General features: G+C 32.8%; 2 protein-coding genes across 3 annotated transcripts in view; one reads left to right on the forward strand and one right to left on the reverse strand.

Annotated features, from left to right (window-relative positions):
* Positions 1-27,786, reverse strand: part of LOC116412910 (dorsal root ganglia homeobox protein) — a 104,897-nt gene that overhangs the window by 64,959 nt on the left and 12,152 nt on the right. The window contains exon 4 of the mRNA XM_052895095.1: positions 19,858-19,975. Within this exon, the coding sequence (XP_052751055.1) occupies positions 19,858-19,975 (118 nt within the window). The remainder of the gene's footprint in view (positions 1-19,857; positions 19,976-27,786) is intronic.
* Positions 488-16,165, forward strand: LOC113522299 (alpha-(1,3)-fucosyltransferase C-like). 2 transcript variants are annotated; one of them, XM_052895218.1, is made up of 2 exons: positions 488-1,605; positions 11,657-16,165. In XM_052895218.1, the coding sequence occupies exons 1-2, from the start codon at positions 608-610 to the stop codon at positions 11,907-11,909; spliced, it is 1,251 nt and encodes a 416-aa protein (XP_052751178.1). In that variant the 5' UTR covers positions 488-607; the 3' UTR covers positions 11,910-16,165. The 2 variants fall into 2 exon arrangements, with proteins under 2 accessions (XP_052751178.1, XP_026763785.2); XM_026907984.3 differs by lacking the exon at positions 488-1,605 and adding an exon at positions 8,162-9,276.

Below are 27,786 nucleotides of genomic sequence, written 5' to 3' on the forward strand. Positions count from 1 at the left end.
TTATGCAAATATAGGTATATCATAAAACATACATACTTACATACACGATAATACATTGTATTATTTTACTACTATTGGACCCTGCTGACTGTATTTTACTCGAATCAGAATATACTGATCGATCAGGATAAAAGGTAGCCCTATCTCAAATACTACTTATTTTACTTTCTTTATTCTAAGTACCTATAACATACTCTTTAATTGTATTTATTGATATTATTAGTATATATAATTATACTAAATTGTTGCGTATAAATCTACCAATAACGACTTTAGTATATACTATTAGATTTATATTTTTATATCTTATCTATTATAACATACCACATATAATTTTTATATCTTATCTATCTAGATAAAATATAGCACAACTCATTGCAATTTTTTGTTGATATTTAATTCGACAACTAAAAAAACTATTATTCATGCAAATATTTTCTTATCAACTCTTATCAATAACCTATCGTTCTGTACTTATCAACATAAATTACTGCTAGTCATAACTAAACCTTTCCTGTGTAAGTTACTATAAAATAATATTTACTTTCTATATGCTGTGCAGTGCTTGAAAAATGTATAGTGATAATTGTGTTACAAGAAATCAAAGATGAATTCGTTAATAATAATAAAAAATTCTATCAGTCGATACTATGTCGCTAAATCTGTCACGTTAATTGCAATTGTCGCTATTGTGATATATATGTACGCTACGCTGTACGTGCCTGGTGGAAACGATAACAAACCAATTTTATTTGATATACTTAGCCATAAACATGTAGAAGCAAATGTAGAAACAGTATCAAGAGATGATGATAATGAAGAACAATTATATGAGGAACGAAATGAAGATGTGAAATATATTCTACAATGGCATAAAAAGGGTTCATCTCCATTTTACCTCATAGGCGAAGATAACTCTGTCTTCTTTAAGTATAACTGCCCATACACGAGCTGTATAATGACCGATGATCCAAATTATTTGTCAGACGTAACGCGCTTTGATGCTGTACTCTTTCACGGTAATGAAATCGATCACGAGATATTAAAGTTACCGCCGAAAAGGTCCACAAAACAGAAATATGTCTTCGCTGCAACTGAATCGGCTCATTATTATCCTATTCAAAATCCCATTTATGACAACTTCTTTAACTGGACATGGACTTACAGATTAGACTCTGAAGTGTATTGGGGATACATAACAATTTATGACTTGAATGGTATAGTTGTTGGGCCAAAATTAGAAATGCACTGGCCGGATATGGACCCTATAGGTATAGAAATTCAGAACAATTTAGTTAATAAATCGAAAGCTGCAGCTTGGTTCGTGTCCAACTGCAATTCTAAAAGTCACAGAGAGCTCGAGGTTACTAAAATTCAAATAGAATTAGCTAAATATGGTTGGTCAGTTGATATTTACGGAAAGTGTGGAGAATTAAAGTGTCCCAGAAGTAATTCGAAATCTTGCTATGAATTAATAAAGAAAGATTACTATTTCTATTTCTCTTTTGAGAATTCTTTTGCCGAAGATTACGTCACGGAGAAGCTTCTGACCGCTTTGAACAATTATGCTGTACCGGTTGTGTTTGGAGCGGCCAATTATTCAAGGTCTTATTTTCATTTTGAATCTAATTATTATACTATAAATTTTTTGATTATTTTAATATTTACAAATACTTTAGTACTAATATAATTGTGAGAAATTATTGGAGGTGGAGTGTTTAAGTTATTATGGTTCCGCCTATTTATCTGTGGATAGATGTTACAACTTTTTTACTACAGTACTTCGAATGAGATGAATAATTAAAATTTATCACTACAAAGTACACTACAATAAGTTTCATCAGTTTGTAATTTAGTTATACTATGGGCACTGGATAAGTACTAAACAAATGACAAAAATACTTAAATGCATTTTTTAATACATATATATATATTATTACATTCTACTGTCAACAGTCTCATATATACTGATACTATTTTCTGTTTGAAAGCCACAAATACAAGGCACATATTGTTATTAATTATTTACATTGACTATTGTAAGGCTTTTAATAAAGTCGATTATTTGTGGTCGCTATAGATGCCGGCCAAGTAGATCAATTGTATCGGAAGGAATCTACTGAGATGTTTTGTACCCTATATTGAAAATAAAACTCAAAAAGTCATAATCGATAATATTGCGTAATAGTAGTAATTCAGGTATTCCATAAGGGCCTATATTAGGTCCACTCCTATTTATATTTTATTTTTGTTTTTGCAATGCAAATTTGTATTCTTTTGTATACCTGCTGACGATCTGAAAATGTATTTAAATATTTTCAAATATAATTACAGATGGGCAAAGCACCGGGTTTAAACCCGGTGCTTTGGTAAAAACCCAATAAACACCCATAAACTCCCATAATCACCCAAAAAAATAGGTTTTTACGTATTTTTTTGAAAATATGTGTAATACCAATAAATTATTTTTATAAATTGTATTGATCAATTCTACAATATTAAATAAAACGTTAACTAATAATATTTCAGGAAATTTTAAAAATCTATATATAATAAAATGAAAGTAATTAATTTTCAGTGTTTTCATGTTGCAGTTGATCAACATATAGATACTTTAAAATTTCTTCATAACACCTCGTTCGCACACATGGCCGTATATATTTAAATTCTTGAGCCACTAACAGTCCGAAATACTCATTTCTTTTATCCTCTTCTCCATAAATTAAGCATTTAGAACAGTTTGTTTCTTCTTTCAGTAAATTTTCTTTTACTTTATCCTCGTTTTTTTCTTTGTTGCGACGACGCTGGGTAAATCATCTGGACACTGGGTCTCACTATCGCCAAATATATTTGGAGATCGGCTTCGGCTACGGCTTGGCAGACATTTTTTTCTTTCTACAATTTTAAATTAAATTTATTAGAATAAATGCTTCGAACACACGCGATCTAAGTACCTTTTGTGTTTATTATACCTTACCTACCTAGGTATAAAAATAGATTTTCTTTTATTAACTGTTTTATACGAAGATATCTCTCAAATTAGCATCCATTTTACTTCCAGTGATTATCAACTAAATTAATAATCCACAAAGTATTAAATAACGTTTTTATGAAATATTTAGCACAAAAACAATACCCTTTAAATATCGATCGTCAGTAACTGTGGCTGACAGAATTAATATATTCTATCAAATAGGACTGCCAGATGTGAAGGGGAAATCCCCAATAAATTGTTGCATGTGACTGATGATGTGAGCATGTTCGTTTCATAATAAAAATGTTGCCAGGCAAAAAGTCGTATGTTTTTGTGCGAATACGATCAATCTTTACGATCGTACATTAAAAAATAGTAAAGTAATGATTTAAATCGTATATTATTAGCAAGAACAAAATCACGTTGCATAACAATAAATCTTATGAAATATACGGAAGAGATACGGACTTAGAAAAAACAGAAATGTTGTTCTTTGTGGAAGTCATTGATGAAATTATATGTATTTTAGCCCGCAAACTTTCTTCAAACAAAAACAGCGCCATCTAGTATCGAGTTCTGTAATTATCTCTTTGTTTATGGATTTGAAGTAAGACCGCCAATGCAATACATTATGACTGGGGATTCTATTCGTCGACGCTGAATATGAGGCGACGACAATACTGTCAAACGTGTTATATTAACTCTGGTACGTGACTTCCTGGTAACGTGTTTAGGAAAAGCAGTAAAAAATGCATATTAAGGGAGCAGATTTGAAATAATATTTATACTTAACAAGAAATAATTAAAGGTAAGTGGATTTTTGAATGATACAATTATATCATGATCACTTAACAATTTTAACTTAAAATTAGATGTATTATTACAAGCTTTTATTTAGCTTGCGTTATGTAAATAAAATTATGTAGGTATGTTCGTATGTTGATAATTATCCTTCCTCAACCGACTGGGATAAAATTTTCCATACACGTTTATTTTGGATGATACATTTTTTCATTGGATAATAATGGTGGATCTAAGATGTGTACTAGATATTTATTTTTAACATAATATGCGTAAGTACCTAATCGAATTAGTTTGAAAAATACAGAACAATACGATAATAAACTAGCGTCTGCGTTTAATCCTCCGAGGAGATGTAATTTTACAAAGGTTTTTTGTATTTATTTTATTATTTTTTTAATAAATTTATTGTAAATAACAAGAAATAATCATTGTAAAAAAATAGGACTCTATTGTTGAATTTTCGTCAGACCAACTAATCATCGTTCAAGGTTACCTAAAGATTTACGCATATGGGAGCACTACCGTACTTTACCAAACAATTGCAATTAATAAGGTCTACAAATTCAGTAATGCTGCCAAAATGCTTCAACATCTTATCAATCTATTATTTTTCCAAAACCAAAATGTCTGGACTGTCAGAGATAGAGACAAATGATATATCTGCTAACACTTAAATGCTGAGTTTCAAGACACCGATGATCATATAAAAACAGAATTATATATTTGTAACAGGGACGCCATTATCGATGGTGCAACATCCTTTATGGATACAATTTTTCGAAAAATTGCAACCAAAATTTAAAATACCTTCACGTAAAGCTTTAGCGACAAAATACTTAGATAAAATATATAGAGAAATGCGTTTTGAGTTAAATGAGGAACTAAATGCTTGTAGTTACTTACACCTTCAGTGCGATGGCTGGTCTAATTTAAGAAATGAAGGAATAATAAACTTTCTTATATCAAAACCTTGTACGTTAAAAGTTTGAATACAGAAAGACACTAGTGAATTTAGCCAAGAAGTTGAAAAAGTAATTTTTATATATTGGCGATAGTGCTAGAAAATATGAATTAACAAAACTCAAATATAGTTTATTACTTGTTGTGCCAAGATATTGTAAAGATTAACTGTTGCCATAAATATAATAAAAACTTTAAAAATCAACGATTAAGTTCCTTGTTGATAAAATCAAGGCAGGGTGAAGATTCTAACAAACACTAAAATTGCCTTGTGCTACAAGATGGGGAAGTCATGTTACTTCGTTAAAAAGTTTGAAAGCAAATAAGATAGCTTTGCAAATATTAACAGTTAGAGAAGATGTGGTAATTTCAAGAGATATTAAAGATTTAAAAGTGATGATTTCTGGACGAAGACAGGGGAATGTATAAGTATTTTGGAACCAGTCACTGAAAGATATTTTACTTAGAGAGCGACCAGATTTTTTACATTACAGATTCAAACGTTTTGCATTAAATGAGATTTCGACATTGAGCGAAGAAAGCAAACTATTCTAACATCTTCTTAAAATATAACATTTTGCAGCATATATTTATCTACATAAAATGTTTATCTACAATTTGATAAGTTTGAATAATGGCAGATTTGGCGTGTTATAAAGCTAAAGAAAACTTTTGGGCCAGAGGATTTGTATGGAGCTCATTAGATAGCATTGAGCCCCTAATATGGTGGAAAGGTATTTGTGGTTCCGTTCTTACATATATAAACAAGTAGCGATTCGTATTCTAATGATAATTTATTACATATATACTTTTTTCATTCATTTGTTATAACTATCTTAAACATAAAGATAACCTTAGAATACAAGTAAATGAACATAACAGTTTAGACGATAGAGCCTATCTATACAATTCATCGCTTGTAATAACTCTGAATCTGACAGTGATTGACTGTAGTTTTACATTTTACTTTCATCTCTTTCTTAATAAACTCAAAATCAAATAAAAAGTTTTTTATTCTGTAGGCTGCATAATAATATTGTCTATGTCCAGTATAGTGGACGTCTTGCGGCTGAGATGACGATGATGAAGTACAAAATCATAACACCCAAAAATTTGGGTGTTTATGGGGTTTAAACCCAATAAACCCAAAACACCCGGTTTTTACCCACCAGACTTTAAACCCACCCAGGTGGATTGCCCATCTCTAAATATAATAAATAATATGATGATTATTTAAACCTGTATTAGGATGTAGACTTCTCGAATAGATAGATGTAAATAGATTGATGGATAATATGGAAGGTTGCAGAACATAGTAGTCAATCTACGAGTATTGCCAGGCTAATGGTAACAGAATTAATATAATTCTAATCAAATAACCAGTGATATGGATATGAACTTTCGCAAAATAACAACTAATTCAGTAAAATGTTTTCGATTATTGAACATGGAATAAACTACGTTTGAATCTTGCGACATATTAGACTTGACTTCACTAAGAAGAATTCATGATTCATGACTTACTATTATATAATACATATTCATAAATCCAAGTTTCTTGTATAAAGTACTGGAAAGTATTATTAAATTGTAAATTTTTCCTTTTAAATTACTTTTTTCCGTGTACCTTCTATTTGATCCACGACCCGCCTTTATTCAAGAAAGAATTAAGAATTTAGCTACAATTAATCTCGAAATTATTATAAGTAGAGATATTTAAAATAATTATTATTATTTTTGCTTATACATATAATTTTTATAGCTTATACATATATGTTTATTTATTTATTAAATTATTACATTCTAGATAAAATACCTCTAAAAAGTGACTATTGTCCGACACATGTTTCTTTTTATATAGGACAAATATGTAGTTTATTAGCCAGTTTACTTGTAATTGCTTTAAAAAAATAACACCGTTTTAAGTATCGCAATAGTTGCAAAAACTTCTATTAAAAGTTTCCTAGATCTGATAGATTTTTTCCAATTCAAATTGGGTTCTATTTCTTCTTGTAAAATATAAATTTAAATATTTATCTACATAAAATGTACTGATAATGAATACAGGATATTTTAGATATGGACCTAAGACAAGTATTATTATATATATATATATATATATTTGTTACTTATATATATATATATATATATATATATATATATATATATATATATATATATATATATATATATATATATATATATATATATATATATATATATATATATATATATATATAGGTATTAATAATTCACTCTTGCGCCACCTACCAACTTCTATCTGTTCTCCTTTAACTAAAGGTTGTCTGTATAAGATAGCTCTAACGATAAGACCGCATTTTGTACCTTTATGTATATATATTAATCTGTATTTATGTTACTGTAATTCACTTGAATTATTCAATTGTCATTGTATATTTTTATATTTCTGGTGTTATAAAGAGTTATATAAATATATATCTACTTGATAACTGCCTTAGTGACTAAGGTTCAACTTCGCTGAAGCACATTCATCATCATCAACGCATGTATACATCCATAGTCTGCTATAATTAAACTAGCATTCATAAAATGTAAACAAATTACCACAGAGGAATACGCAACACAGATACAGACACAACGTAACATAATTTTACTCACAGTAGGTATATATATATATATATATATATATATATATATATATATATATATATATATATATATATATATATATATATATATATATATACATAATTTCGATACATGATGGAAAACACTGAGTAGATGTTTATCTATATATGTATGTATGTATTATATATATATATATATATATATAGCTCAATCTGTGTGATTTGTCCGTATATATTTATTATTATTATTATTATTATATATATATATATATATATACTAGCTGACTCGGCAAACGTTGTTTTACCATATACATTATTTCGAGAACTATACATGAAAATTTATCCTACTACAATTATTATATTCGATTGCCATCTTGCAACCCTATTGCGGAATATAAAAATCGCGATTAAAAAACAGAGGTTGATCTTAAAAGCGTGAAAATTTTAATTTGTATGTTTTTTCAATGCTAAATCATAATAAAATAAAAATAAAAATGGTAACAAACACCACGACACGAGAATTTATATATATATATATATATATATATATATATATATATATATATATATATATATATATATATATATATGTATGTATGTATGTATATATATATTTATATATATATATATATATCATATACCAATCCGATATGTATCTGACCGAGTAGTTTTTGCGTAAAATAGTAACTACCACCCATCTATCCATCACTACAAACTTATGCATTTATACTCGTAATATCATTAGGACATTTATAATGTGATTTCTCTGTAGCGTACATTAAACTGTCAAAATATATAAATCCACTACGCGTGGCTATACTTATCAGTCGTATCCGAACTGTTTCTGTGTGTCTGTGTGTGTGCCATAAAATCAAACGTGCTGTTTACTGCTTCAAAATATGCTGCTAGTGATATTTGTATTAATAAATCAAAAATGAATTCAGAAATAACAATAAACCTTTCTGTCGGTCGGCATTGTATCGTTAAGCATGTTACTTTAATTGCAATTTTCACTATTTTGTTAAATATATGCGCTGCACTTTACATACTTGGTAGAAACAATAATAAACCAATTCTCTTTGATATATTCAGCCGTAAAAACATAGAAGCAAATGCAGAAACAACATCGAAAGATGAAGACAGACAAGAACTATACGAGAAAAGTAATGTAGATGTGAAATACATTCTACAATGGCACGAAGATGGCTCATATCCATTTTACGTCATAGGCGAAGATAATTCTGTCTTCTTTAAGTATAACTGCCCATACACGAACTGTATAATGACCGATGATCCAAATTATTTGTCAGACGTAACGCGCTTTGATGCTGTACTCTTTCACGGTAATGAAATCGATCACGAGATATTAAAATTACCGCCGAAAAGATCCACAAAACAGAAATATGTCTTCGCTGCAACTGAATCGGCTCATTATTATCCTATTCAAAATCCCATTTATGACAACTTCTTTAACTGGACGTGGACTTACAGATTAGACTCTGAAGTGTATTGGGGATACATAACAATTTATGACTTGAATGGTATAGTTGTTGGGCCAAAATTAGAAATGCACTGGCCGGATATGGACCCTATAGGTATAGAAATTCAGAACAATTTAGTTAATAAATCGAAAGCTGCAGCTTGGTTCGTGTCCAACTGCAATTCTAAAAGTCACAGAGAGCTTGAGGTCACTAAAATTCAAATAGAATTAGCTAAATATGGTTGGTCAGTTGATATTTACGGAAAGTGTGGAGAATTAAAGTGTCCCAGAAGTAATTCGAAATCTTGCTATGAATTAATAAAGAAAGATTACTATTTCTATTTCTCTTTTGAGAATTCTTTTGCTGAAGATTACGTCACGGAGAAGCTTCTGACCGCTTTGAACAATTATGCTGTACCGGTTGTGTTTGGAGCAGCCAATTATTCAAGGTCTTATTTTCATTTTGAATCTAATTAAAGTTTAACTTATATAAATAATGTATACCTACTTATAATGGGAAGTCACATAGCTGTATATTATATAAGAGATAAAATTGGCTCCAGGAAAATATTTCTTTAATAATGAAATTTATTAACCTTTAAAACTAATTTAAATTCATTTTGTGTTGTTGTAGGTAGGAGTAGGTATTGATTATGCAGTATAAATCCACTTTTTATTTAAGGATAATCACAAAATCTCGACTCACCTACGAGTATTGCAGTTTATATGACTGTCATATGCTTTAATTTTATCCTCGTTTGCCAATTAAAGTACTATGTTCAAACATTTTTATCTACCTATAGATTACCATTTTTAGGATTTTATAAATTCGTCCAAATATTTTACTAAATTAGATGTTATCAACAGATTGAAAAAAGTCGGAAGTGATAACCAAATGGTAAAAGACACATTTAAAGTAAATATTAGACGGGAAATTTCTCGTCTGATGAAGTTTACGCTTCGACCTTCGTATGCCCTCACTAAAAAAACCCCGAAGTAGTCCTTCAGAAGCTATTTAATTTCGTCATCCATAACGGTGACAAATATACTATTGACTAGGCCGACATATCTTTTAAATCGCGTCTACGTAATGTTTTTGAGAGTCCTGATCAATTGTCTTACGCTCAAACTCGACAACTTCCAATCACTCGAAAAAACTGGTTTCCGAAAGGGCTTTAGCATCATAAACCACACACATATGCTACGACAGATTATACAAAAGGCAGAACTGTATAATCTGCTACTATGTCTGGCGTTTGTGAACTTTGAGGACCCCATGTCTTCGGTCGAGACATGGGCGCTACTACAGTCCCTCCAGCGGTGTGAGATTGACTGTAGATATATCAACGTACTAAAGAGGATCTATAGTAAGGCTACGATGTCTATCCGAGTACAGAACCAGAGTATGAAATCCATCTTAGTGCAGTAAGATGTAAGATAGGGTGACGTCATATCCCTGAAACTTTTCGCTGTTGCTTTGGAAGATGTTTTCAAACTCCTGAACTAAAAAAGATAAGGTATAAATATCAATGTCTAATGTTCATGTCACTACGGACAACACTATGCTCAAAATTGTCGACGAGTATATATACCTGGGACGACTCATCTAAGTCCAATTTAGATCAAGGCGTCAACCGACGAATCCAACTCGGCTAGGCAGTATTTGAAATATTACGCCACAACTTCTAATCCAAAGTACCTCAAAATGTGAAGACGAAGTTCTTTAATGCTGCGTGTTGCCAATGATAGTGATATAACCGTGTCCGTGTTGTCCGTAACCGTAAGCTTTAAATTATTCAACAGGCTATGGAGAAGGTTATGCTCGGAGTTTCTTTGTATGACAGAATCTAAAATAAGGATATCCGCAAAAGAATCAAAGTGACCAACATAGACTGAAGGATAAGCGAGCTGAAGTGGCAATGGACTAGTCACATAGCTCGAAGAACAGACAATCGATAAGGAAGAAAGGTTCTTGAGTGGCGACTCCGTAAGAGCGAAAGCAGTGTAAGATGATTCCCTACTAAATAGAGTGACGACCTCAAATGCATTGCAGGAATTCAGTGAATACAAGTGGCTCAGGACTGTTCTTTGTGGCAGTCAATGAAGGAGTGCTATGTTCAGCAGTAGACAGATAATAGCTGATGTGATGATGATGATGAACATGAAGTGTTATCTTGCGGAAGTGTATATCACTGGTTACTTAATTAAAGTTATTTTGATTCATTTTGCTACCATTAATATGCGTAGAACTTCCAACATATAATAATCGAATACTATTATTATTAGAGGTCTTATTACGATGTTGATGCATAGGTAGGGTGTATTTCATGATCTTTTTACTGATGTAAAATATATAATCTTTGTTACCAGATTAAAAAATGTAGAAGTAATGTTTGGTGTTGCAAGCTATTATAAAATACATTGACCTTTTACCACAAAGATTGTATACTTGTAACAAAGTTGATTTAAATGACGCGACACTTCACACAAAACCGCCATGCTCGTGATTGTTACAACTGCAGAAACAAGTAACATTTGTATATGTGACAATGTGTACGTGTGTAATTAGGGATAGCGCGAGAAAAGCGCACGCTTCGATCTATTGTATTATGTGAGTTGTGAAGTTGTCCTCTACATACCTTGTAAATACTGTATCCTTCGTCCTTTTCAGATATCAACAGTTGTAAAAGCGTAAACTAGAGATAGCCATTACAGTATGGTAGCTGACATGGTCAGATCGCAGTAGTGGACAAAGAGTTTATATACTGTACTTTAGCAATATCACTTATACTGTGTTCAAATTCTAAAAATTCAATAATTTCATTACAGGTTTGTTCCACCCGGGGCATACCTGAATGCTAGAGAATTGGGTCCAGAAAAGCTGGCGAAAGCAATGGATGAAATTATCAAGAACAAGACTCGGTACTACGACTTCTTCAGGTGGAGAAACCATTTCGTGTATGAAGAGACAATTGGAACTATTGACGGATGTAATATATGCACAGCTCTGAATGACCAAGAAAAATTCAATACGTACAGTTTATATGAAAACTTTAGAAAATGGTGGAATGAATATGATTAGGAGTGTTCATGTTTAATATAGTGATGGTATAAGAATAACTTGTGAGCAATGATGATTTTTTGCAATTGGGTTTTGCTGAAAAAACTCTTACAGTGTTAAGCTTGCTTTTGTACAATTTTTTTTTTCTAATATACATCTCTATGTATTATTGTACACCGCTCTATCCGTTGACATTGGTGCTCCTTTCCACTTTGAGTTTGCTGTAAGAGAATACTTAGAGTTAAGCTCGCCTTTCTACATTTAATTACCTCTGTCATATTTTTTTTTTTTTGTATAATTAGTGTGTACAGTAAAGCATTAAATAAATAAATAAATATTATTAGCCTGGACAATAAAGTACCGAAAACATATATATACAAACGTACAAGGCAAAAAAAACTCGAAAATGCATGTAAGGCTTGTCGGCCTTGTACTTAATATTGTCTAGGTAAGTAGAATAGGAAATTACTTTTAAACTTTCAGGTTTAATACTTATTTATTTTTATTTATTTAAATAACTTTATTAACCAAAAGAAAACATGGCACAAAAGGCGAACTTAATCCTAGTAGCATTCTCTACCAGTCAACCTTTGGAATGAACAATGAAGCACGAACGCGATATTTCATTATTAGGAATAGGTAAAGAAAATAACAACTAATAATGTACATACATAGATAACATAAAATGACGATAAGATTTATAAATAGTATTTTTTTTTTATATTTCTACCGCCCATTCAGAATGCTATTTCAGGTGACATGAATGGAGAAGAATCTCAAATATTGTTTATTTTTTTAAATAGTTGATTTTATAATCATAGATATTTGTCAATACAGACTAACAAACCACATAAGAGTTATGTAAATGATTATACAAATGTAAGTCCACTATTATAAATATTATAATGAACTGTATATGAACTAAAATATATTCAGATATATTTCAGACTTAATTCGTGAGATAGATAATAAATATACCATGCAAGAGCGCCAGTTCCACTTGTCCCTGATGCAAGCACGTTTGTCTTGTAAAATAAAGTATCTGCTTAAATATCAATGTTGATATATCATAATAAATATAGGATAGGATAAAAATTGCCTAAACGTACGTTTCTAAGTTATGTACACTAGCTGTGGTTACTGTAGTAACATAATATAGTTAACAGTTTTTTTATGCATGTTAGAATAGCAAACAAACTAACAAAGTAACCGCCCATAATATTCCTCATGCATTGCCATTCCTGAGGATTAAGGTGTTATGCCTCTGTACCCTATAAATTCACTGCCATATCCCACACTTCAAACCAAACCAACAATGCAAACACAACTGCTTCACGGTTGAAACGCAAATAGAACAAAGGTGCCCAAGCAAACGATTTTTCTACAGTCTCCCTCTGGTAGTTGATTGAAGAAAATTGCCTGTAATTGAAGATACTACTGATATCACTATTGTTAAAATTATTCATTATAACGGCTAGTGCAATCTACTCGAAACGTATGGGAGGTAAATACTTTATTTAAGACTAGCTTTTGCCCGAAACTTCCTTCGCGTAACCGTGCATATTAACTGACCAGGATAAAAAGTACCTTTCTCTATCGCATACAGTACACGCATACCAAATTTTAATTTATTAAACCATTAAGACGATATAACGTAACAAACAAACTCATTTCCCCATTCATCATCATCATCATCATATCAGCTTTTAATTGTCCACTGCTGAACATGAGTCTCCCCCTTGGGGGATTTTGCCAGTAGTTGCCACGCTTGACAGACGGATTGGCAACCGCAGTTAGGCTTTAGAGATGTTTTAAGAGGAACGCTGCTGCCCATCCCTCGCCCTCCCATAGTCGACTCTTACAACACCTACGGGAAAGGAAGGGGTGGCGTATTCTGCGCCAGGATCACACGTCTCCATTTCCATATTAGTAAGGATTAAATCATTTATGTTAAAACCTACAAATCACATTATATTAAGATAAGATTAGGAAGAGATATTTGCCCAGTAATGTGATATTAACATGTTTTGTTCATTATGATTAAAATTATGACCGTATTACGGTCATTCAACCAAGTTTCGTCGTTACATATTCAGAGGCGTTTCTCATTTTATAAAAGTGCACGAACGTTCCGAGGAAATTACTCCGGGAAGCGATCCTTTTTACAAAAAAAAAAGAAACTTCGAGATTTGTAAGCATCTTTGTTTGCAAAAACAATTAAACCCCATTTTTTTAAATAAGAACTCGTTTCGTGCTCGACTAGTCCCAAGTCAGTGTAAAACGTGCAGATTACTGGGGATTATAAATATTTTCATTAATTGAATGTTAATAATTGAACGGCCATCAGAGCAGCATAGAAAAATCCCTGGCAGCGGAAATTAAAAAGTGCTTCGCGTCCGGTCGGAGTGGCTGGCTTGAGTGCAGTGGAAAAAGTTGGCCGAAACTGGACGGATTAACTAACCATTTAATAAGTATATATTTTGTACAAGTATTAAGTATTTTCTAAGGCGCGTGAATAAGTAGTTGTTTTTAAACTCAAGTACCTAAATCACCATTCTTTATAACTTTAAGTATTTTCTGATATTTACCAAGATTATTGTTTGTATTTCCGTAAATGTTAAATGTTTCACACAATATGGTAATGTAATATTCTTTTCTTATACTTTTACTTATGTATATGTAATTACAAATACATAAGTAAAATTTAATTATTATTATAGCTAAAATTTTAAACACCATAAAACAAAATAGTCTGCTGTATCTAAGCCACATAAAACAGAATAAATAGAGCAGTCTTCTGAATCTAATGTTACTGAAACACCAGGCAGACTTCATTGTCAAAAAATCTAAGCCAGCGGTTCGTGTTCCGAAACACGGGGGTTTATTGTAAACGCTTATAACTGGATAGTTTCATAGATGGAGACTTTGTAGAAAATTCGTTTGCTTGAGCACCTCTATCCCATTCGTGTTTTATCGTAAAGCAGTTGTGTTTGCATGGCTGTGTTACGGTTTAAAGGATGGAATATGACAGTGAATTTACAGGGTACACAGGAATAATACCTGAGTCCTCAGGAATGACAACTCATGGGAGGTATCATGAGCGAAATACTCTGTTATGTCCATGGTACTGCTCGTGTCTGTAGGCGACGGTTACCACTTTCCATCAGGTGGGCCTTCAGCTTGTTTGCCATTCTAAGTTGCATAAAAAAAAGGTTAAATTGAGTTGCATTGCAAATTGGCCCTAAATTTACAAATAAAGCAAGCTTGTTTTTAATCACGTGACGTGAATTGGTCAAGTTTTTAAGTTTGTAATAAGGAACCAGCAACTCTACTCTAGAATCTAATATCAATATCACTCCAATCTATTTCCAATAACAATTTTATACTGCATTCATGAAACAACAGTTCGAAATTAGGTTATAATTGGGATCGGTTTACAATAGTTTTCATTGGCAAGCCACGTTAATATGCATCTATCAGAACAATATGGAACTGTTACGTCACTAGTATTGCAATTCAAGAGTGCGCAAGGTTCGATTAATATCGATTTATTGGAATTTATATCAAGTGTAACCACATAGGTCCCGTTTCAAAATGGCAGTAAAAATCGCCATACTTATCACTAAGTCTTCAACCTTCGATACGAAATGACATTGTCTCAGAGAAGATTGTCATGATGTCCCAACTTGGAACTTATAATTTATTGGATTATATAGCTAAATACATTGTAATGTATTAGATTTTATATAGATGTAAATAATATAAAATAAGCTGGAATTATACATATATTATTTACAGCCTATATATTTTTTTTTACAACACAGGGGGCAAACGAGCATGCGGCTCATCTGATGGTAAGTGACTACCGCCGCGCATGGTCACTCACAACACCTACGGCATTGCAGGTGTGCTGCCGGCCTTTAAAAAGGAATATGCTCTTTTCTTGAAGGTTATGTTGTCGTATCGGTTCGGAAATACTGCTGCTGGAAGTTGATTCCAAAGAGTGGTTGTGCGTGAGAGAAAGTGCCTTGAAAAACGCACGGTGGAGGACCGCCACTCGTTCAGATGGTTGGGATGAAATTTTAGTTTATGGCGGGTTGTATGATGGTGAAAATCTGCAGCAGGCTATATATAAAAACTAGCCAAGCTAAATCTCGAGATTAAATTATATTCCAAGTATAAATAATATATAAAGTTTATTTATATAATACTGATTTAAGAGTTTGTAATGTCTATTAAATAGCAAACATGGTAATAGTACCAAGAAACAAGAAATCGTTATATAAATTCATTTTATAATGTTGCATGTTCTTCTAACTTGTAAATTGGAAGATTCTCCACACAGAACTTGGCATCCATATAAATCTCAACTCTTTTTTCGGAGGAGGCGAAACGACACATATTCTTAATATTGAACTTGGCATTCATTTCATATTTATGTTTTTGATGTCTTAATTAATTCATTAGATATTTTAATAATTATATTTTATTATTTTTTATTTTTATTTTACCAATTGTAAGTAAAATTTCACTAAGTTTACCTATCTGTAACAATAACTGCAGTATCTATATAATAAATAATAATAAATACATTAATAGATTATGATTTAATTATATATGTATTATTATTATTTTATTTATTTAAAATCAATTTTAAATAGTTGTGTACTGTACAGTATACAGTGTCACTTCAATGCCTGAGCTAGACAAGGCGGTCTATGACTACGCTATTGAGACCGCGGCGCGTTCCAACAGAACGCTGAAAATTGCCTTATGCATTTTTAATAGATTCGTTTAAGCCGCTTTTTATTCACTAGTGGCGCGGACCGACTCGTCGGGCTTTTTAAAACTTCACCCCCCCACCCCCTTCCAACCCGCTGACCTCGCCGCCATAAACTCCAACAATTTGTTAATAGATTTTAAAAATTAAAACATTTATAGAATTACTGTGACGGGCGAGCTGTCATTTTGGGCCCCAAACGAAATAAGGCCAGTCGCTAACGAGGTTACTGCCGAGCCTTTGATCGTTGTGTACTTTGTAAAAAACAGTTGCGCACTGGGACTAATCAAAAGTGACATGATCCTTATTAAGTTAACGAATGTAACCGAGTTAAAGCGACCGACGGCGCGACTGAAAAACTATTTTATGAATAATAGATGCCGCCGGCTGCGACCAATCCCCAGGGAGCCCCGCCCACAGGCGCCCCGCGCGCCCCTGGCGCCGTCCCCCGCTGGGGCTCGCACCCCCGCACCCCTGGCCTGCCTTCTCTATTCATTAGCACATTACCACCCCTTGGGCACGCGAGTTGGGACAGCGAGAAAGAAACTGATTTCTTCCTTTTGATACTATTATAGGGTGCTCGTGAACATTCCGACAGATTAGCTTAGACAATTTTATTTAATAAATAGGTGAGTCTGAGATAATTTATTTATTTATTTAAACTGCAATGCACAATTATATAATATAAATAAGTGTACATATGGCGGACTTAACACCTGATGGCGTTCTCTATCAGTCAACCATGAGACAAGCAGAAAATTAAATATGCAGCGCGTTTACTACTAAAATATGTATATACTTACCTACTCAAATATATATATATATATATATATATATATATATATATATATATATATATATATATATATATATATATATATATATATATACAACTATAATTCTAATGATGATATTTTTTTTAAATGGAGGATTGTAATGGAATGGTAACCCCACCCGCGCTATCAGTTAACCTATCGTGACGAATTCAACAAGAATTGTTCACGATGGTTTCCAGGGGGAACTATGTGGAGGTCGACCTAATAAGGTATATTGCTAGCAATGGGGCTGTCAAACTCCATTGCTAACAATCCTTTTCCCCCTAAATTATTATAAATTAGAACAGCAGATAGAAGAAAATAAGGCAGAAAAATAATTACGACTGAAGCAAAAAGTACAATTAAATAGCAAAAGAAAGGACTAAAGAAAGTTATTAAAAAAAAGTGTTACAAGTTTTTTTAGGAAGTAAACCCGCAGATTATATTATAATCTATGTTTAACTATAGTTACTTACTTTTAATTTTATTCAAAGAAATTAGTAGGTATTTATTTACATTTCATCATCTCACAAAAATAGAAAATACAAAAAAAAGTAACGTTCATTAATAACAAGGCCATTGCTAGAAATATATGTATCTCTATAAAGTCGACTTCAACCGATAGGGGCCAACATGACAATGGGCCAACTGACCTAAGTTCATCCATACTTATCATCGTACGGTAACATGAACTAAATAGCTTAAGAGTTAACATTCCGTTTTCTTTTCATACAATAAATAATTAATCTAATATTCAATACATAATAATATAGTGAAAGACGCACAACGGCCCAAATGAGAGGCTAAGTGCGGAAAACAGAATCTTTCTTACAATATAGTAAAAGTGAATTTGTTTGTTTGTTACCATGTAGCGTCTTAACGGTAATCAGACACTATGAAATTTAATATACACGAACTATATGGGACATACAAGGATTACTTTTTATCCTTATTAACAAAAATATCCTGGTCACGCAGGTGAAGTCGTAGTAAAAGCTAGTATTATATAAAACAATCCTTAAAAAAAAACATGTAAAACCTATAGGTAAGTATCTATAAATAAAACGCGAAGTTCCCTAATAAAATTTAAAAACCCGCCCGCACAGATTCCACTCATCGATTTATAATTGAAATCGAATCGAGTTTGCGTTCAAAATCGAGTTGCCAGTCGAAACAAGACAAGAGCTTTAACTGGCAATAATGGCATTAGAGTGGAGTCGTGGCTTATAAACTCGGTTAGCGAAGTTTGCCGACCAATAAGTGAACCTAATCGACGGCTCTTGTATTCGTAAGTATAGTTACATCACTAGCTTTGGATGGTAACGACAAATTTACTATTGAGTTCACTATCTGCTTAATACTAACAATTTGTCAAGGGATCTATAACTCTAATTGTTCATAATGGCTTATTAAGAAACTTGATCAAGCAATAGACATTCGTAAAACTATAGATATATTTATGTGGTAACATCAATTTAGTTTGAAACTGGTTCGCAAACTTCTATACTGAGACTACCATAGACATGTCGACACACATTTTCTAACCATTAGATGCAGAATTTAAACAATAAAAGATGTTTGTTATTGCATGCATAATTATGAAACGATTGGCATAATTTAACCACGATTGAATAAATGTTAAACTAAGATCAGAGTAAAAGAATATTATATTCTTTGCTTCAAAATTTAAGCTATAAATAGATTTATTTATTTATTTATTCAACACTTTATTGCACCAACATAACAGGATTTGTTGAACAATTTTCAATACGTATAGTATGTAGTACAAAAGGTGGTCTTATTGCTAAGCAATCTTCCAGACAACCTTTGAGTAGAAGGAATTAAAGCATAAATAGGTAGGTGGCGCGTTAAAAAAATAGATCTGTAACGTTAGATGTATCGAAAAAGTTTTAAATTTTAATAAATGGTGATTCATGAAAATTATAAACTTTTACTACTAGTCATCTAGTACTGCCATTATAAATTGTTTATTTTTTTGTTTTTGTCCTTCTATACCTACTTGTTTTATTATTATGTATGAAAATGGAATGGCGACCCCGCGTGCGTTGTCAGTATATGTTGGCGGGGCACCAATAACAGATAATAGATAAGAATGAAAGCAGATCATTTGAACTAACGTGACGAATTCCACAAGAATTAATCATGATGATTTCCAGGGGGAATCGCGTGGAGGTCGACCTAATAGGATGTATTGCTAGCAATGGGACTATGATAGAACCCAATACTAACAATCTCTTTCACCCTGACTTAACAATATTAGGTGAAGTCGAAATAATAATAATCCTTAATCATAGATAAATAATATATAACATAGAATTCTATGATGATAGTATAAATAAAATAATTTACTCACACGGATGTGACGCCGTGAAAGGATACTCCAGCGTGGGTAGTCGGTGCTGATGGGGCGGCAAGCTCGGCGGACAGTGGTAGCAGAACAGGCCACGGCCGCCGCCGCCACCGCTCGCCAACTGAAAGAAACAGTATAAATAATAATAAATGCCACACAATACACCAGTCGACCGGTTCAAAAGTTAGCATACCCTGTGCTATGGGAAACTAGGCAACAAACATCTAGGGCTCAGACTCAAGCAAGCTAAAAAAAAAGAAGAAGATTTAACCATTTTCGAATAATCTTATTAATTTTTTTCAATACTGCCCATTCGAAACTCAATTTCAGTCAAGAAGAAAAGCGAAGTAACTCAGCTGTTGTTTTTTTCCAAAAGTTTAATTATATAAATTATGAATATGTGTGAATACAAACTACCTACTAAGCAGTAAAAGATCGTAAATTTTTTTATCATCTTACATTTTAAATAAAATATAAGTTCGTTTCCTAAATTAGTTCAATCGGGAAACAAACCCGAAACCTCAAAAAACAAACATTATTATACTGGATAAAATCGAATTCATTGACCTACTAGTGACCTTTGAAACTGAATTAAAAAAAAAGAGAGAATTAACCTTAAAAAAAACGTTGACATGTTAAAGAAACTCTACACTAACACCATGCCTCCAAACGTCAAGAGCCAAACGCCAATATCACATGAACATGGGCATATAGTCCATAGGGTAAATAGCAATTGCTTGTCGAACACTGTTGCTATGCATAGACTATTATTTCTCTCTATATGCGTAGACAATACTTATTATTTCCTACAGTGGAATAGATAGTTTAACTTTCTATAATGTCACATTAATTTCATCCGACGCCATGACACCATAAAGAAAGAACAATAAAATTCAATCTCTATTCAGAGTTGGCATTACAATATCGATCTAATACTATGTCAAATTAACATATAAACGACACCGCTTTTAATAATAAGGCGCCATTGCTGAGGGGTCCTTGAGGTGCGCATGCGCAATCAAACGATAGATCCCGACCGCGATCGGCGCACGATCTAATTGCAAAGCATGATCTCCTAAACACGGTTATTTATAAGGCTAGGTGTTTGATTGAATATAGATGAGATTGTGTCAATATACTCGTAGTATATACAGTGTATCTGCAGATAGTTAAACATAACGTGGAATAACCACGTCCTGCGATTAAATATTCCATTGTTTATGGATAAACATATCACAAACAATGAAATATCCAATTACAAGACCTGTTTATTTTTTATATTACTTTTATTTATATTTTAATGTAATAACTACTGGTTTAACTTTCGTGTAATTAGATAGAGATAGCTTAACTGGTTTCGGGACCAATTCGAAACCCTTAATTATGAGCGGTTGTAACGCGAGCGCGAGTCTGATTGCGCGCCTTATATGTGCTTTAAATTATAAAGTGTAAGTACTTATAAAATTTTAAACGATATAATTTTTATTTATCTTTTATACTGATATACAAGTATAGTATTTAGTAACTTTAGTGTTAAGGAGTGGGACAAGCCATGAGGGATGCCATGAGTGGCACAGGATTTTCTGTGATATTATCATAAATATAACCCATAACAGTCCCAATACATCAATCCAATCATTTCATTGCATTAAAATATTTTATAACTCTTTAGTCAGGTAGCTTAATATAGGTTTTTGCTTGGAATTGTCCTTTTATGCGTTAGCATATTATGTTTTTGCACTTACTCTAAGCTCTTACGATGTCCTGGAGATCGTGATTATGGTCGTATCATAGTATTTATATCTATAGAAAAGCCGGCAATTACAATTTTCCGTCAATTAAATATTATGAAAATTGACGAAAAGCAAAATTTAAACACGGCAAAATATAAATATGTCGAAAGTTACGTTCACCACAACGGCAACAGCTGATAAATACTTCTAGCTACTCTATTAGGGACCATTATAGTCGTGAATATATTTATTTTTATTATATGAAACAACTGAGTGAATTTAATTAAAGTAGTAATTGACAAATTACTATTAAAACGATACGACAACATAACCTTCAAGAAAAGAGCATATTCCTTTTTAAAAGGCCGGCGGCACACTTGCAATGCCGTAGGTGTTGTGGGTGACCATGGGCGGCGGTAGTCACTTACCATCAGGTGAGCCGTATGCTCGTTTACCCCTGTGTTGTAAAGCTAAATTACAACTAATACAAAACACACTTCTTTGTGCTGTTTCATCAAATACATAGTTTAGTGAAGATAAATGAATACCTAGGATATACTTGTATCCTTACCGGTCACATTGTAAGGATACTGGTATCAGCATAACTCACATAAATCAATTAATTTCGATGAGAAAATTGCGCACGTCAGTGTACGCTATTGTGCGAGTGAATCTATGCGCTACACGCTCTGTGCACTGTGACATAACACTTAACCCTTCTTAGCATAAGTTTTTTTTTATTGGTGAAATAAATCAAGGTGATATAATTCATGTTTCAAAAATATAATTTTCAGGAAGTACGGTTAAAAAAATAAATTTGACACATTTTACCAGAGGGAGACTTTATACAAAAGTCGATTGCTTGGGTACCTCTGTCCCATTATTTCAACCGTGAAGCAGTTGTGTGTGCATGGCTGTGTTTCGGTTTGAAGGGTGGGATATAGTGTGAATTTACTGGGTACAGAGGATTAACACCTGAATCCTCAGGAATGGCAACGCATGGGGGATATCATGGGCGAAACAGTATACTCTCTTATGTCCATGGTACTGCTCATGTCTATAGGCGACGGTTACCACTTTCCATCAGGTGGGCCGTCAGCTTGTTTGCCTTTCTAAGTTGTATAAAAAGAAACTATATTATTTTTTCTGTAATAGGCATTAAAAAGGTATCCAGACACGATCAACTTAAAGTAAACTTGTTCTTTTATATAATTTTTGGACATTTAATGTTATGATGGAGATTTTTACCATTATGCAAAGAAGCGTTAAAGAAAGATGGCATAACGGTGCCCACGACTCTACATGGAAACGAGAATTATCTATAAAGAAAGGATAATGGAAGTAGAATAGAAAGTGTTAATATTTGAATGGAAAATAGTTTTTTATGTAACTTAGAATCGCACACTAATTGACAGCCCATCTGATGGGAACCATCGTTTATAAACATGAACAGAACCATGGACAACACGAAATATACTAAAAATACATTATTATTGCTGGATGAATGACCGATCCATATATCATATCAGCCATTAACTGTCCACTGCTGAACATAGGCCTCCCCCTATTGGGGGTTTTGCCAATAGTTACGACGCTTAGCAGGCGGGTCGGCAACCACAGTTAGGCTTTGGTTATATTTTAAGAGGGACACTGCGGCCCATTCTTTGAAAATTAAATTCCATTAGGCGCCTCTTACGACACCCACAGAAAAGAAAGGGGTGGCCCATTCTATGCCGAGACTACACATCAACTATACTTGTTATAAACACAAACAATTACAATAATCGTACTAGTATTTTACCGCAAAACTCTGTAATTGCATAATTGTTTAAACGTTTAAATATAACGGCATTATTAGGTAGTAAAATATAATACCATAGTCCTTAGAAATGGCAACATTTATGTTTTGTGTTTTTCATAGTGGTAGGTCATGTCTATAAGCCACGGTCACCATTTTCAATCAGATGGGCAATCGTCTTTTTTGCCGTTTTCAATTGCCATAACAGATATAATCCTATCAGAATTAACAATATTCGCGAGAGGAAAATGACAATGAAATTCAATTGCACATATTAGTAGAGACCCACGTGTACGCGACGAGCCGTTTGTATAAACGACATTAATAGAGCAATGAATCGTCAAAACGATGCGCGGGCGCATTCGATGCCGCAAGTGACGTCAGCACACCGCGGACTCTGTATACACTGCTAGTCAAAACGTTAAATAAAAAAAATCCTTACCATATTATAAATGTGAAAGTGAATTTGTTTGTTACCTTACAGCGCTTCAATAGCTTAATCAATCACTATGAAATTTACTTATACACTTACTATATGGGATGGAAAAGGATGTTGGCTAATCTTTATCCCGGTCAGTAAACGTATTTAGTCAGCACATTAGTGTTTAAACTAAGCCTAGCTTGTATATTGGATATCAAAAATACATATTTTCGTGCAGTTTCGATACATTATATTTCAAATCATGTAAATACATCTTTATTTGTGGAGAAAAAGAATGTTAATATTTTTTTAATGGGATGAAAATGAAATAGTAACCTCGCCTGCGCTATCGGTATGCTGGCGAGGCACTAGCGATAGATAATAAGTGAGGATGAAGCAGGTCAGTTAACGCATCGTGACGAATTGATAGGGTACTTCGTTAGGAATGGGGCTGTTAGACCTCCATTACTAACAATCCCTTCCCCCGAATGTTAGTAATGGGGTCTATCAACTACAATATGCTCTACGCAGTTCTCCCTAAAACTATCGTGGTTAATTCTTGTAAATTCGTCACGATGAGCAAAGTAACCTGCTTTCGTTTTCTAATATCTCTCACTGGTGCCCCTCCGTAATTAGGTACTCGTATTAGAGCAGCTGGGTCACCATTCCATTTTCCCCTATAAATAAAAAAAAAAAAATAAACAGCTTTCTTTATCTCTCTTGATCGTAATATGCACGTATTTTAATGGACACATAAACGGTATGAGGTAATTAGATTTTATTTCTACAATGTGCAGAATCGTGACCACTGTGACTTATGCGTGTATTGGCGCGTCCTGTCTGCGCGCGTGGGGTCCCGATCCGACTAATCCTATTTATATTATTGTGTCATTACCACATTACGACACCCACTGGTGCCGCATCCGTGCTGCACCGCGACAACCTTGACGCGGGGGAAATTTTATTGCATCTAATGTCGACTTTTTTACTTTGGAATGCGTGATCACTTGTTGTGTGATTAGGTATACAGGGCAGAATCGAAGTGGGGAAAAAATTATCATGGGAAGTGCTCTGAAGAATTGTTCGGATTGATACCTGCTGCTGATTTTCACCATCGTACAACCCGCCATAAACTAATATTTCATCCCAACCATCTGGACGAGTAGCGGTCCTCCACCGTGCGTTTTTCAAGGCACTTTCTCCCACGCACAACCACTCTTCGGAATCAACTTCCAGCAGCAGTATTTCCGAACCGATACGACAACATAACCTTCAAGAAAAGAGTATATTCCTTTTTAAAAGGCCGGCAGTACACCTGCAATGCCGTTGGTGTTGTGGGTGACCATGGGCGGCGGTAGTCACTTACCATCAGGTGAGCCGCATGTTCGTTTGCCCCATGTGTTGTAAAAAAAAACAATGGTTAACCATCTACCCATGCTACAGAATATTTATTATTATATTTTTTTTAATGGGTGAAGATGAGAAGGTAGCCCCATATGTGCTATCGGTATACACTGGCGTGGCATCAGTGAGGGATGACAGATGCGGATGAAAGTTGATCCATTAGCTCATCATGATGAATTCAACTAGAAGTAACCACGATGGTTTCCAGGAGGAACCACGTGAAGGTCGACCGAACATGGGTACATTGCTAGTAATGGAATTATTTGACCCCCTTACCAACAATCCCTTCCCCCCTTTATTATTATATTAGCTGTTAACTGTTCACTTCTGAACATAGTTATCCCCCATATGAGGTTTTGCCAGTAATTACCATGCTTGGTAGACGGATTGGCAACCGCAGATAAGCTTTGATAATGTTTTAAAAGGGACGCTACTGCCCATCCTTGTAGAACATGTTAGGATACATATTTAGTGATTTAAAAATGACTTAAAATGAATAAACTTTGAGTCTTTCATACTACCAAACTAAACAGCTGAACGTGATATGTAAGTATAGAAGCTCAAAAATTTATGCCAATTTCAACCTATGTTTCTTTGATGAAAATGTTCAGCTCATTTGTAGCACATACCTTTCAATAGATGCTTAACTAACGTTTTTGATTTCCCATACAATATATATAGTGCGTGGAATTGTTAATACCTTAAAAATCGACTTCCACGCAATCTCCCCTGGAAACCATCGTTGTTTTTATTTATTTATTTATTGCATTCCATAATAATTAATTAATACATAATACATAATTATTACATAAGGTTTCAATTATGGACCCTGTTGGGCACAGCAAGTAGGAGAGAGGAAACAACACTTTTTTCACTTTCGAAATAGTATATCACGATAAGTAAGTACGTATTTTCTTATTATTATTACTCATTATTTAAGTATTGGCGTGTATCTATTCATATCGTAATTATTATTAGTATTATATAGTTATTTAAGCTTTAATATATTCTATAGTTTATAATTATTTATATTCATATTGTAAAATTAATCAATAAATAGTTTAATAATAAAATTGCAGCAATGTCAGTTTTAGCTATGTCTTAAATCATTATCAATTCATAATTAGTTATTTATTTATAAATTACAAGATAAATTCTGCTATATATTTTAGAACTACTCTTTTTCATATTATTTGTTTCACTAAAAATGTAATACAACATAAGGAAAAGCGCACTAACTCCTAAAACACAGGTTTTTCATACCTACCTCGGGAGTTAGGGACTTCACACTATTTTGTAACAATGAGTGAAATAAAGATTATTATTATATTATTATGATTATTTATCGAATTCTCGATCGTCTTCAGTGTTTATTTAACGGCATGAACGCCGTATAGCATAGCAATGTAGAAAATTGTTAAAATATAATATTTCATATACAAAAAAATGAAATTACATCAGTAAAAATATCAGAAGCCGAACTCCCATCTTCATATTTGCCGTGTAAACATCGAAATAGCTCAATAACGAAGGCAAACACAATTTACCCCGAAATTATATTTGTATCGCTTAATTTCGAGCTGACTGCGATTAATCAATTCGATTAATCGAGCAATTAAGTAGGTATCGGTATAATGACGTAAAACACCGTTCATATTTAATGTTAGCTACGAGCTATGTAACGATGAATTAATTATACGACAGACGTGAAGTTGATATACGAAAACTTTGTTATTTAAAGCAGTTAAATGGAATATTCTGAATGTATATTTAAAGTTTTATTATATTTACAATGTTATATAATAAGACAGTACACAAAATATATCTAGATATAAATGATTTGATAAACTAGCTATTGTTCACGGCGCTGCACGCGTGCTGTCGTGTTTCCTCTTTAGGTTGAATTTTAAAAATAAACCTATGGTTTAAATTTCATCTGTCTAGACATATCTAGTAGTTTTGCCTTTACATTGATGGTCAGTCAAGACAAACGATTTCATAAATATAGAAAATAATAAAATATCTAATACTAAATAGGTAAATAAAAATATCAAAATTAAATATGTATATTATGATATTATAATAAATGGAGTGAAATCAAAGTAGATCCATATATAAAACTAAGAATCTATCCATGCTATAGAATATACGAGACATTAATTATATAGGACAAAAATTTCAACAGTAAAAATTCAAAACGACCAAAAATTTTTGAAACATTCCATACTAATAATAGTTTGTTATTTTCAACCTACTTCAAAAAAGGAGGTTCTCAATTCGATTGCATTTTTTGTTTGTAACAAACATAAAAAAACTCATAACTCCGTCATTCGTAAACCGATTTGTAAAATTCTTTTTTTATGTGAAATAGGTATACTTACAGATTGGTCACATGGAAATTTTAATAATATCGGGTTGCTAGTTTAATATCTAAATCAAAATAACTTATTTCGCTACAATTGATGTTTTATTTTTTTTAATGAAACCCATCTTAAGTATTCTAAAATTAATCCGAATCACGGCGGTTGACTCGCATCCTGCCATGTTCGATTGTAATATGTTGAATATATCGAGTA

This window comes from Galleria mellonella, unplaced genomic scaffold (genome assembly GCF_026898425.1).
Source record: "Galleria mellonella isolate WM207_F2 unplaced genomic scaffold, CSIRO_AGI_GalMel_v1 utg266, whole genome shotgun sequence".
Taxonomy (NCBI): Eukaryota; Metazoa; Arthropoda; class Insecta; order Lepidoptera; family Pyralidae; genus Galleria; species Galleria mellonella.